Raw genomic sequence first — 12101 nt, forward strand, 5'->3', positions numbered from 1 at the left:
AGTACACTTAGGTCACAAAAGTACATCACCGCAACTACCGCGCTTGCGCGCGCCGCACCGGCCTCCCGCCTGGCCTCTAGTGCTTGGCCTTCTTGGTCCGACGTTGCTGCCGGCGATTCTGCCGCTCGATCGCGTCCTCCAATGAGTCCTCGTCATTGTCGATCGCGTCCAGCCACTGCTTTTCCGTCAGGCCGTCGTCGTACTTGGTCACCTTGCGCTTGCGCGCGCCGCGACCCTGCACCTCCTCGGCCGACTCCTGGATCATCTCGACGACGATGTCGCGCTTGTACACGTCCGGCAGCTCGGCTTCGGAAAACAGACGGTCGGTCTTGCCCTTGCCGTACGCCGACAGCCGGATGCGCTCCATGTCCATCTCACGGAAGACCTCGCCCTCGTCGTCGTCGCGCGCCAGGATCTCGTTCAACTCCTCGTCGTCGAGCTCGTCGTCCTCCTCGTTGCCCTTGCCCTTCTTGGCCTCCTCTGCCTCGAGCAGCGACCGCAGGAACGCCTCCTGCTCCTCCGACGTCGACTTGTTGTCGAACTTGCCGGCCTGGATGACCTTGCCATCGATGTCTAGCTTCTGGTGTGCGCGCTGCAGAATCATCTCCTCGACCGAGTCCTCCGTGATCAGCCGGAAGATCCGCACCTCCTTCGTCTGGCCGATACGGTGCGCGCGGTCCTGCGCCTGCAGGTCCTGGTGCGGGTTCCAGTCCGTGTCGTAAATAATAACCGTGTCCGCCGTCTGCAGGTTCAGACCGAGACCTCCGGCACGCGTACTCAGCAGGAACGCAAAGTACGGCGAGTTCGGCGCATTGAACTTCTTCAGCAGGTCCGACCGCTCGTCCGCCTTCGTGCCTCCGTCCAGCCGCAGATACTCCATGCCCTTCAGTCGCAAAAAGTCCTCCATGATGTCCATGATCTGCGTCATCTGGAAGAATATCAGGACACGATGTCCCGTCTCCTTGAACTTGGGCAGCATTCGGTCGAGCAGCTCGAACTTGCCCGCCGTCCGCCACAGCAGATCGTTCGTCGTCCGCTCGGGATTCACCAGGTTCTCGACCTCCTCAAACACAAACGGGTGGTTGCAGATCTTGCGCAGCTGCATGATCTGGTTGTTCAGACCCTTCAGACCCGTCTTGGACGCTCCATTCGCACCCTCACCAATAAACAAAACGTTGTGCCGCACCATCTGCTGGTACAACCGCTGCTGGAGCGACGACATCTTGCACTTAATGACCTTCTCGACCTTGTCCGGCAGGTCCTTCTCCACATCCTTCTTCAGACGACGCAGCAGGAACGGTCTCAAAACTTTGTGCAGACGACGGATAATCAGCAGCGTCTCTTCTTCTGACAGCTCCATCTTGTCCTGCCCGCCTGTGTTGGCAAACGGCGTGTTGAACCACTCGTCAAACGACTTTACTGAATTGAAAATCTTTGGCAGGACGAAGTTGAGCAGCGCCCACAGCTCAGGCAGGTTGTTCTGCAGCGGCGTACCGGTCAGAATCAACCGGAACCGACTGTGGTAGTACTGTGTCAACGTGCTAGACAGCTTCGAGCTCGCGTTCTTCATACGGTGACCCTCGTCGATAATCATGTGCACCCACTTAAGTCGACTGAGAATTGGCCGGTCCTTGATGATGTACTCGTACGTCGTCAGTAACACCTGGAAGTCGCCCGACCGAATCGCAGCTTGTTGCGCCTTACGCGCCAGCGGCGGACCCTTGTACACCACCTTCTTCACCGTTGGCGCCCACTTCTCGAACTCGAGCGTCCAGTTGGTCAGTGTACTCAGCGGCACAATGACCAGGTATGGACCCGTCTGCTGCTTAGCCTCGATCAGATAAGTGATCAGTGAGATCGTCTGGATAGTCTTTCCGAGACCCATCTCGTCGGCCAAGATACCGTTCAAGTTGTTGTTGTACAGCGACACCATCCACTGCAGACCCTTAATTTGGTACTCCTTGAGCGTGCCGCCCACCAGGATCGAAGGCTGCTTGGTGACCTCCTCTGACACTTTGTGCGCGACCGCATAGTAGTCGAGGTTGTCTCCGCCTTCTTCTTCTTCCTCCTCGTCTTTGGTCGGCTCCCTCTGCCCGCCGTCCGGCTGCCGGAGCCGTGCGTCGCGCTGTTGGTCCTTGACCGCCAACGCCAGCGAGTTCAAGAACGCGTTGGTCTGCCGCAGCAGGTGAGTGATACGCGTATCCTTGGTCTGGTCCAGCAGCTTCATGTACGCCTCCTCGTCGTTGGCCTTGAGCGCCTGCAGACGCTGCTTCGCCGTGCGCTCCGCCCGGCGCTGCTCCTCACGCTCAGTGTGCGCGTGGAAGCCCATGACGGCCTTGCCGAGGCGCTGCGCCTTCGAGCGCTTGATGCGACCAGAGTTGATAACCTCGTTGCCATGGGCACAAACGCCCATGAGGTAGTCGACGTGCTTCTGGTGCTCGCGCTTCTCGCGCTCCATCCGCTGCTGGCGTTCCAATTGCTCGGTCAGGCGCGCCTCGCGCAGCGACTGTTTCTTCATCCGCCGGAAGCTGAACCGATTACCAGTCGTTACAAGTGTGTTGAAGTGCGCAATGTTCTGCAGAACTTGCTTGCGCATGGCCCGCTGCTTTGCCAACAGCTTGAGCCCCTTCAGCTCGATCAACGCGCGGACCTTGATCTCGTCCGAGAGATCGTCCTTCTTGTTCGCGAGATCATCCGTGGCATCAGCGGCAGCCGCACCAGCCAGCGCCAGCGCCTTGGAGTCGGCACCGTCTGCCTCGGTAGCACCCGTCTCCCCAGCAGAGGGTCCAGCAGTGATGGCCGGGGCCTCCGCAGTGGCAGACTTGGGTTCCTCAGGCTCGGCCAGGTCCTTGTGAACATTGAACCCGGCAACGTTGGCCGGCATGTTCTCCAGTTCCTTGACTCGCGCATTGATGCGGTGCGCGATCGCCTTCTCACGCTCGTCACGGAGCGCGACAATGTCAACGCCAGTGGGCATGATGGACGGGATCAGAAGGCGGTGCTGACGAGACGAGAAGTCCGCAAAGGAAATCGGCTCAGCCAGATGCGAATAGGGTGACACAATGTCAATGGCAGGCTTCGGTCCACCGCTGGGAGCTCCGGGCATCGCCTTAGGAGCACCAGGTAGCGGCATTCCTTGACCCATGCCGGCCGGTGACGCCGATTGCTTCATAAGAGGCGTCTGTGACCGTACCGGGGCCATCGGCTGTCCACCCATGGCCGGCGACATACCTTGCGGTACGCCGCCGGGCAACTTGGCACCAGGATGTTGTACACCCTGTGGCATGCCCTGCGGCATGGTCATGCTAGCCGGACGGCCACCAGCCATCAGCGTAGCAGGGTTAACTGCAGGTTGGCCGTATCCGGTGGGCTTCTGCATGCCGGGGGCAACCTTAGGGGTTTGCGACGGCGAGTCCATCTTACGCTGGAATTGCGCCTGCTGCTGACCCTGGAACTGTCCAGGCTGCTGAGACTGCTGAGCCTGGTTGCGTACCTGCGTTGAGAAAAGAGCAGCCTGAAGCGCCGGGGGAATAGGCACGTTCTTCGAGATCATCTTGAAGGCAGTAATCTGATTGCGAAGAATCTGCAGCTGCTCAACCGTGAACGGCGTCGCGTTGTTCGGCACAGGAGAGTTACCAACGGCAGAGCCCGGCCGCGATGACGGCTTCTTAGGCTGCGCAGGCGTCGGTTGCATGGCCGCCTGTGGCTTGGCCATGAACTGACCGTTCTGCGCCATCATCGGGTTCATCGCAGGCTGTCCCGCAGTCGGCGCAGCCGCACCCGTGCCGGCGTTCGCGCCCTGAAGCATCTGCATCTGTTGCATCTGCATCTGCTGCTGTTGCATCCGTTGACGGTGCATCTCTTGTTGCTTCGACAGTGCCGACAACGTCCGGCTAATCTTGGCAAACTCGGGGTTGGTGGCCTCCGTCGCGCCGTGGGCCTTCAGTGCCTGCCATCGCTGCATTCGTCAGTAATGCCAATTGTCGTGCCGCCAGATGGTACTCACTGCGAGCAGGTTTTGGATGACCTCCTTGTGGCCCGGCAATTGCTCTGTATCCGCGCCGAAACCATTCGCGCGCTGCGGCGGTGCCGCCTGTTGGGGCGGTTGGATGTTCATGGCACCGATCGCTGAACACGTCCAACTGAGCACAGATGCGCTGCTCTGGATGCGCGGTCGCGAATCACGCCTGCTTCGTTAGCCTGGTCATCGCGCCTGTATTCGCGCGCGCGTCATCCGCGCGTGGGCCATCCATCGTGGGCGCGGTGGTGGCGTGCGCGCCCGCTGCACGGCTGTCCCTCTGTCCTTACCTGGCTGTTGTACTGGGCCTGCGCCGGTGTGATTTGCCGACCTGATTTTGGCCAGCAAACGAACACCCCCCTACCACACACGCTCAGTCCTTAATTGGCCCGAGCCTTGTGTGAAAGCCTTTATCTGCCTGCTCCGTGGCTGCACTATGCCTGCCTGCACTAGTAGGGAAGGGTAAGCAATATGTGGATAAATATAATGCACACACGCGACGAACGCGATCTTGCAACTATCGTGGCCGGTTTTTTTTTCGTTGGGCGGGAATCTGGTGAAAGCGAAAAAAGTGGGAAAGTGGAAAAGGGCGGAAAAGTGGTGAGGAGACGGCGGCGTATCGGCGGATGTGCGGCCGCGCGAGGTTATTAGGGCGTAGAGATCGCGTGGCGCAACGTTTGGGGCGCAAACGTGATGAGATGCGGCATGCGTATCAAGCAGGTATATGCAGCTACTAAGCGGCTGGAGTTACCCGGGGCATCTCGCGAGCGGGTCAGCCGTGCGGCCGGTGGGTCGGGGCGCGGACGCGCGGAATGAGAGGCGGGTCGTGGCTTGAACGCGCGAGCTGCCCTGGAGTGGCGGCGCGGTTAGCCTCTGCCGCGCGGGTCGCCCTGACCCGGCGTGGCGACCCGTCTTGACCCGGCCGCACGGGTCGTCAAAACTCTGCCGCGAGTTTTTCGGCCACTACACCGCCATGTCATACAACAACATCGGTCTCGCGACCGCCCGTGGCAGTGGCACCAACGGCTATGTCCAGCGGAATATCTCGCATATCAAGCCCCGCACGTACGAGCGCCAGCGCGGCTTTGACCGGGACGATCCGCGGGCGGCGCCCAAGACGCATCCTGTATCGCAGGATATTGTCAACCACAATAAGAAGCGCCAGATCGAGGTGAAGCTCTTCGAGCTCCGTGACCGCCTTGAGGACGAGGGGTATGTGTGCTCGCGTGACTGTGCTGACGTCCAGTGTTGCTGAAGACGAGATCGAGAGCCAAGTCGCCCGGCTGAGATCGCAGCTCGAGGCCGACGTCGAACACGAGGAAAAAGTCGCTGCCCGTGCGGCTGCTGCCCGCGCCGATCGCCTCTCAGACGATATTTGGAAGCGCGGGCCCTCATACCGCCGCCGGGGACGTCAGCGCAGCCTGTCACCGGACGACGGCCGGCGGCGAGACGGTCGCGACCGTAACGGACGCGACGCAAACGACAGAAGAGACTGGGACACGTACCGTCCCTCGCGCGACCGCTACAACGATAGAGACGACCGGGAGCCGCGCAGCCGTGAATCAAGAGACTCGCGTGACACTCGCGACGCCCGCGACGTCCGCGACAAACCCGATAGCCGGGACGACGGCCGTGGCCGTGACGCTCGTGATTACGACAGCCGCTCGCGACGGAGGTCGCCCTACCGCGAGCGCAGTGCGACTCCGGCCCGGGACTCGCGCGACGACCGCTCGCCAGTCCGTGGCCATGACAAGTCACCGGCGCGTGCCAAGCGCTCGCCTTCCCGTTCCCCCGCTCGCTCGCCGTCGCCGGCGCGCTCCACTTCTCCCTACCGGGTGCCTCGCCAGAGTAGTCGCCGGGCCGACCCTCAGGACGGTGGCCTGGCATACGACGATAGTGCCAAGTAGCAGTGTATTCTATGTACAATAATATGTCTTCGCTAGCGATCCTTGTCATCTAGCTCCACCGAACCGTACTTTTCCTCGAGGTCCTTCCGCATCTGCATGCGCTCGACTCTGATGCGAGCCCGCTCCGCAGCCATTCCCTCGGGCGTCAGTGGGACCTTCGACGGCTGAAAGATCTCGGGGTAATGCTTCTTGAGGTCTGCCGTCTCATCCTCGATAGAACCGTACAGATACATGATGCCGATCGGGAACAGCACATAGCTGCCGAACTGTATAGTCAGTATGCCGCTTGGTCTGTCAATGCTCGCAGTGAAGTGACTGGGGCGGCCGCCGTCGGCCGTCGCAGCGACGTCGGCCGCCGTCGCAGCGATCACGACGCCGACCACCTCGCCGAGAGCCCGAGTGGACGGTCGCCACCAGTCAACACAAGGCGGGGCCGAGCCAACCACCGTCGGGTAGTACTGCACTTACTCGGAACAGCTCCAAGTTGCCGCCGGACAGGTACCGGCGAAAAAACCGGTCAGTGTACTTCAACATTGTGGACGATTCACTGGGGTGTGGTCTGACGGGAACGAAAAATTTAGGCGGTGTGCGCCGCACGTTATGCGGCTCAGTACCCTACACTCTATTTACTTTGCCCTTCACAATGACGTCCGCGATCACTGGACGGTGGTCGCTAGTCCACATTCCATCGTCGAAACGATTGGGCAGTACAGCATAGTTCTCGACGACCAGCGATGGGTCCGCAAAGACGTAGTCGATGCGTTTGCGGCGTGTGGTGTCGTCAAAGCCGGTGAACGTGTTGTCGTCTCCGTAGAGATGCACCCCCGGCGCATGCCGGCCATCGGCCAGGGCTTTAGCCAAAACCGGGTACGCCTCTTGATTTGGCTCGGAGTTGAGGTCCCCAGCCAGGACGAGCGTGTGTGGGTCCTCGAGCGAGGAAATGATGTTGCAGATCAGCTCGGCGCCCTCGGCGCGTGCAACACGGCCCTGGTCGTCAAGGTGCGTGTTGAGCACGTACAGGTTGCGGCCACTGGCCTTGTGGCGAAACAACACAATGGTCAGCACGCGCACGGACGCTGCGTCCCAGCCTTTGCCGGGTACCTCAGGCGTCTCCGACAGCCAGACGGTCTTGTAGAGCTCGATCTTGAACTGCGTGGTCCGGTACAGCACGGCAGCGTACTCGCCGGCCTTGCGTCCGTCGTCTCGCCCTACGCCGTAGTAGTCCCAGTCCTCGCCGAGGAGCTTGAGCAGGTCCAGCAGCTGGCTGTACAGCACCTCCTGGAGACACACCACCGAGGTGCGCCCGGTCGTGTGGAACCGTATCGACTCGGCCACGGCGTGTTTGCGTTTGGCCCACAAGACCTCGCCTTTGGCCGGGCGCGTGGTCGCGTATCTGCGTCAGGATATCCAATCACCCGCGTACCTGATATTATGGGTGTACACTCGCACAGCGAGCTCCCTGTCGGAACCCTCCCAGAACTCGCATTTCATGTCCAGACGCATCTTGCCGCGTGCTCTCTTCTGATTGTCCGTGCACAGGCTCGTTCGTCCGTACGTTCGATTGTACGTGGTAGCCAGAGTCTTGTCCGTTGGGCGTTGCGTCGCTGCCTGCGGAGAACGATCCCACACGTGCCTTTGTAACTCGCCCGGCCGCCCGACCACATTGGGCGTCAGTACTAACGAGCTTATATTGCGCCGCTTGGCCTGCGCACGCTCGCTACGGCATGACGGCGCGTAGACGCCCCTCTACTGCATGGTCTGGCCGCTCCGGCGCTGGCCAGCTGTCAATGCTCTGAGTGAGCTAACTGATAGTCCGGTCAGATAAGCCGGCAGCCAATGCTTCGTCGCCGGATCGCCAACTGCGGCCATCCCTGGAACGTCTGGCTGAGCCTGCTCTGGCCGTGACGTCGGCGCCGATCCTCCGCACTTGGGACTTGCAAGCCATATTTCTCTAGCGTAGCGCGCTTCTGCACGCTCCCGTCCGCTAGTTGCGCAACGCCTGCCAGCACACACAACAGATGTGGTCGTGCCCCAACGACCCCGAAACCCTGTGCTACCCTTTCTTGTTACTCGTGGTTGGCGGGCGACGATTGGTCGAGTAGGCGCTTAGGACGTGACGAAACAAGCGACCGAGCAGAGATCACAATACAAGCGCCCACCACGTCTTGATGACTTGCGTGCATCCGTAGCAGTCGCCTGGCTAGCGGTGCCATCCGGTGTACTCATAGAGACGGCAACGCTGGTAGCGTGGCGGTCTTCGCTTGATAAATGGCGCTGTAGCGCAACGGTGGTGTTTACAGCGACTCAGAATGTGTAGCCGCGTTCCGTGCGCACGGACACGCTCGGACACGCTGCCCGAGTTTGGTAAGTGTACTCAGGACACGGGCTACACGTAGCTACGTGCTTGTGGGTGTGAGATCACAGAACCCACCACAGCGGTCAGTTGTGAGCTGCGCCGAGGCTGCGCGATCGGACGCTGGCCGTACGCACTGCAGACACCCGAAGCAGCGCCTTCGCTTCAGCCGCCCCCCCCCCTCCCCGGGCCCCCATACTCAGGAACGTCTCCCGGCGTCGCTGCCGGCCGCGTCGGCACGCTCGGGTCGCATCGGTCAAGAGACCGGAGCGAGCCAAGTCGGAAGACTCCCGCGGGGTCCGGGGCCTCTACAAGTCATTAGCGAGCGCCACTGTCGGTTCCAATTAGCTCTCCGCGGGGTAGTATGGGGGCGTAGGACGCCTGCCCGGAGATTCCGACGCGACCGCGCAGTGGCCACTGCGCGTACGGAGTGGCAGTGTTTGTCAGGGGTCGGTGGAGTCTCGGCGGTGTTAGAGGGTCGGCAGTCCACTAGACCACTATCCGGACGCACGACCTCTGACAGCTCCGCTGACCGCTACCGTACGGCCAGCCGTGCCCAAGCGCTCTCATCGGCATCGGGGGCCCAGGATAGCGTCGCGGCCTGTCGACCGGCGCCTAGCATCGCCGCCCAGCCGACCGCTGCCAGCTTCCGACGCGACCGGCTCTGGCGTCTAGCGGTGCCGACGCGAGGGCCCGCGCCATAGCCAGTGGGGGATATACGATTACGAGCCGTAGGCCGTAGAGAGCAGCGGATGTCTGGTCCCGCGGGGGTCACCGGGGGTGCCTGTTCCTCCCCCACTAGGACAGTGGGGTGCGTGGGGGATGGGCGAATGCCGTTGCTGGTTAGTAATGCGGTCCCGACAGTGGTAGCTGAGCCGCACGGCAGCGGGGGACCACTGGCGCAGCGTCAGTGGCTGCCGTGGGGGCCGTGGGAGTTGCCCAAAGCACTAAAAACATGGGGGGGCCGGGTAGAGAGCGCCGGCAGCCAGTCTGTCGCGACGGGCGTCAGAGCGGCCAGCAGCAGACCGTGGCAAGGGCGCGGCGGTAGTGCGCGCCAGCGTATAAAACGACGGGGGATCCTGCTGGTCGACTCTGATAAAGTCTCTCGGCCAAGTGCGACACCTTCTCCCCGACACACCACCACAATGCCGCTTGCTACCATTGAACTCCCCACGCCCGTCGGCACGCTCATCGCGGAGCCGCTCACGCCCGAGGCTTTTGCCGAGTTCGGCGGCTCGATCATCTCGGCCGACCACCAGCTGAAGACCATGGAGACCTCGATGGCCAACTACGGCACTGCCAACAAGATCTCGCAGGTCTGCCCGGTGTTCAACAGCTACGAGAAGGCGCCGTCGGGCAAGCCCGCTACGACCAACCTGAACCTGTTCCGCTCGTCGCGCCCAGAGTCAGTTACCGTGGAGGCCGACAAGTACAAGTACAACCTGACTGTGCTTGAGCGCCACCCCTTCACCACCCAGACCTTCCTGCCGATGGGTGTCCCGGCCGACCAGATCGCTTTCCTGGTGACTGTTGCCAAGCAGGGTCCCGACGGCCTGCCCGACTTCTCGACTGTGAAGTCGTTCTACGCTGTCGGCAACCAGGCCGTTACCTACGGTCACGGTAAGTTTGCAATACCTGCGTTCACGCTAACGCCACAGCCGCCTGGCACGCTCCGATGGTCGCCCTGAACGACCGCGTCGACTTCGCTGTCCTGGTCGCCGAGAACTTTGTCGGCAACGAGGACCTGAACGAGGTCTACTACACCCCGGGTTTCCCCATCGAGGTCCCTCTCTTCAAGGCCTCGCTGTAATAAGTACGATCATGCTGGCATACCGCGCCTGTGCGCAAATGGACTATTACTCTCCATCGATGGCTATTGGCCGGACCGGCACTCTGGCGCCGACGTAGCGTATCATGTCGCAGGGTCGTAGGGCTCACGATCCGTCAAGTCGGCTGTGTGTAGAGCGTCAATTGCAATTGAGCTGCGTCGTAGAGGCTGAGTGGTCGCGTCTACGCCGCGGGCGTATCCCGTGTGAAAGGTGTCTAGAGCAATTGCGGTTGCCGGCGTCTGCAGGCCGGCCGCTCCAAGCCGTCGGCCCGCGCGTCCGCATCCGCCGGCACTGTCAATCCCGGCTCGCCGCGTCGCCGGCGCGGGATTCGTCTCGCAGAAGCCCGCACAACGAACGCCGCACCGCCACAGATTATGCAGGTCACAGCAACGCGAGCGCGCGAGTTACGTCGCTCCCGGTATGACCCGCAGGGGCTGCGACCCGCGCGGGTGTGTGTCGCGAGGCGCGACAATTGTGCCGTATCCCACGCGCCCCACGACACCCGCGGATAGCCGTTGGCTCCCGAGAGCTGTTTTCCGATAGCGGTGGGTCACGCAACCCAACAAGTGTGACATTTGCGGCTACTTGGCTTCTATGTCCGTACTTCACCGTCACCCGCACTCCGGTGCGGTCAGCCCCGGGTCCCTGCGCCTGGCCTCGCCTGCCGCTAGCAAAGCGCCAATTTTTGGCTGTAAAAAGGCCGCGAGAAGAAAACTGCAACACTCAACTGTGGAAACGCGAGCAGAGCTTTCGGCCCCGAACAAGCATCCAGAGACGTCCGCAGACAATTGAGTTGTCTGCCGCGTTCGCTTCTAGCCACCCCCGCCCTTCTCGTGACGGCCCCCGCACTCTGTCCAAAACTTGAAAGCATGAGCGCCCTTGCTCGGACTTCCCTCAAAAGCGCCTCGCGGGCGCTGGCTGCCCGCAGAACGCAGAGTACGTGGCTGGTGTGGCATCCGCTGACCTCAGACTTCCACTCGGCTGCGCGCCGGCTGGCGGCGTCCAACTTTGCGATGCCCGCGCTGTCGCCCACGATGACCGAGGGCAAGATCTCGTCGTGGAAGGTCAAGGAGGGCGAGCCCTTCTCGGCCGGCGACATCATCCTCGAGGTCGAGACCGACAAGGCCCAGATGGACGTTGAGGCCCAGGACGACGGCGTGCTGGCCAAGATCTACGTAAGTGTGTGGGCTTGCAGCGCTGACCTCAGCTCGACGCCTCGGCCGGTCTGATTCCCGTGGGCGAGTCCATCGCTGTCCTGGCGGAGCCTGACGACGACCTGGCGTCGCTGTCGCTCCCGGAGCGCGTGAGCGCGACCAAGCCGCAGGCTGAGCCTGCGGCCGCGCCGGCGCCGGCTGAGCCCGCGCCCGCGCCGACGCCGGCCCCCGCGGCCGCGCCGCCCAAGCCGGCGGCCGTGCCGGCCGGCGCTGCGGCGAACCCGACGCAGCAGCTGTCGCCGTCCGTGCTCGGACTGATCCTGGCCAGGCACCTGACCCCCGAGCAGGCGCTTGCCGACATTCCGGCGACCGGCCCGAAGGGCCGGCTCCTCAAGGGCGACGTGCTCGCCTACTTTGGCTCGATCGCGCAGGACGCGCCCAAGAAGCTCAGCGAGGAGATCCACCAGCGCGAGCTGCTGGACCTGTCCAACATCAAGCTCAAGAAGGTCGAGCCCAAGCCGGCCAAGGCTGCTCCGGAAGCGCCCAAGCCGGCCAAGCCCGCTGTGGTCATCAACTTTGACGAGCTCCTGACCTTCAACCCGCCGCGCCCGGTCACCAAGACCGTCATCCGCCCGGCGCAGACGATCGACGTGGTCCCGACTGTGGTGGCCGCGCCCTCCATCCCGCTGCGCCCGGTGGAGGTCGTCGCCGACGCCTCGGCCGAGCCAGCCCCGGTCCCGAAGAAGCCGACCATGTCGCGCTACGACGAGCTCTTCTACGACCTGGTCACCGTCCCCAAGACGGTCTCTCCCTAGGCGCTGCAGGCTAGCTCCACGCGCA

At 62.5% G+C, this 12101-nt stretch overlaps 6 protein-coding genes across 6 annotated transcripts; 3 read left to right on the forward strand and 3 right to left on the reverse strand.

Moving 5' to 3' along the window:
- Window positions 1-15: 15 nt before the first annotated feature.
- Window positions 16-4363, reverse strand: V1510DRAFT_242967 (SNF2 family N-terminal domain-containing protein). Its single transcript, XM_066930545.1, has 3 exons — window positions 4309-4363; window positions 4007-4187; window positions 16-3958 (listed from the first exon to the last, which is right to left on the reverse strand). The coding sequence occupies exons 2-3, from the start codon at window positions 4115-4117 to the stop codon at window positions 77-79; spliced, it is 3993 nt and encodes a 1330-aa protein (XP_066787243.1). The 5' UTR covers window positions 4118-4187; window positions 4309-4363; the 3' UTR covers window positions 16-76.
- Window positions 4364-4991: 628 nt separating this feature from the next.
- V1510DRAFT_354336 (uncharacterized protein) lies at window positions 4992-5316 on the forward strand (the record flags this gene model as incomplete). The annotated part of the gene is made up of 2 exons (XM_066930886.1): window positions 4992-5236; window positions 5265-5316. Coding segments are annotated over 2 exons (297 nt in total), but the record flags the coding sequence as incomplete, so codon positions are not given.
- Window positions 5317-5914: 598 nt separating this feature from the next.
- Window positions 5915-6484, reverse strand: V1510DRAFT_421788 (uncharacterized protein). The gene is made up of 2 exons (XM_066934678.1): window positions 6394-6484; window positions 5915-6191 (listed from the first exon to the last, which is right to left on the reverse strand). Exons 1-2 carry the CDS (start codon window positions 6457-6459, stop codon window positions 5958-5960), a joined length of 300 nt encoding a protein of 99 aa, XP_066787245.1. The 5' UTR covers window positions 6460-6484; the 3' UTR covers window positions 5915-5957.
- Window positions 6485-6540: 56 nt separating this feature from the next.
- Window positions 6541-7416, reverse strand: V1510DRAFT_369187 (Endonuclease/exonuclease/phosphatase; the record flags this gene model as incomplete). Its single annotated transcript, XM_066931383.1, has 2 exons — window positions 6541-7318; window positions 7349-7416. The coding sequence occupies 2 exons, from the start codon at window positions 7414-7416 to the stop codon at window positions 6541-6543; spliced, it is 846 nt and encodes a 281-aa protein (XP_066787246.1).
- Window positions 7417-9324: 1908 nt separating this feature from the next.
- On the forward strand, window positions 9325-10455 carry V1510DRAFT_421794 (ureidoglycolate hydrolase). The gene is made up of 2 exons (XM_066934679.1): window positions 9325-9898; window positions 9937-10455. The coding sequence occupies exons 1-2, from the start codon at window positions 9424-9426 to the stop codon at window positions 10086-10088; spliced, it is 627 nt and encodes a 208-aa protein (XP_066787247.1). The 5' UTR covers window positions 9325-9423; the 3' UTR covers window positions 10089-10455.
- Window positions 10456-11120: 665 nt separating this feature from the next.
- V1510DRAFT_369208 (uncharacterized protein) lies at window positions 11121-12076 on the forward strand (the record flags this gene model as incomplete). Its single annotated transcript, XM_066931385.1, has 2 exons — window positions 11121-11282; window positions 11315-12076. 2 exons carry the CDS (start codon window positions 11121-11123, stop codon window positions 12074-12076), a joined length of 924 nt encoding a protein of 307 aa, XP_066787248.1.
- Between the last annotated feature and the right edge of the window lie 25 nt (window positions 12077-12101).

Source organism: Dipodascopsis tothii (assembly GCF_038497935.1).
Source record: "Dipodascopsis tothii strain CBS 759.85 unplaced genomic scaffold V1510scaffold_32, whole genome shotgun sequence".
Lineage (NCBI taxonomy): Eukaryota > Fungi > Ascomycota > Lipomycetes > Lipomycetales > Lipomycetaceae > Neoaidaea > Neoaidaea tothii.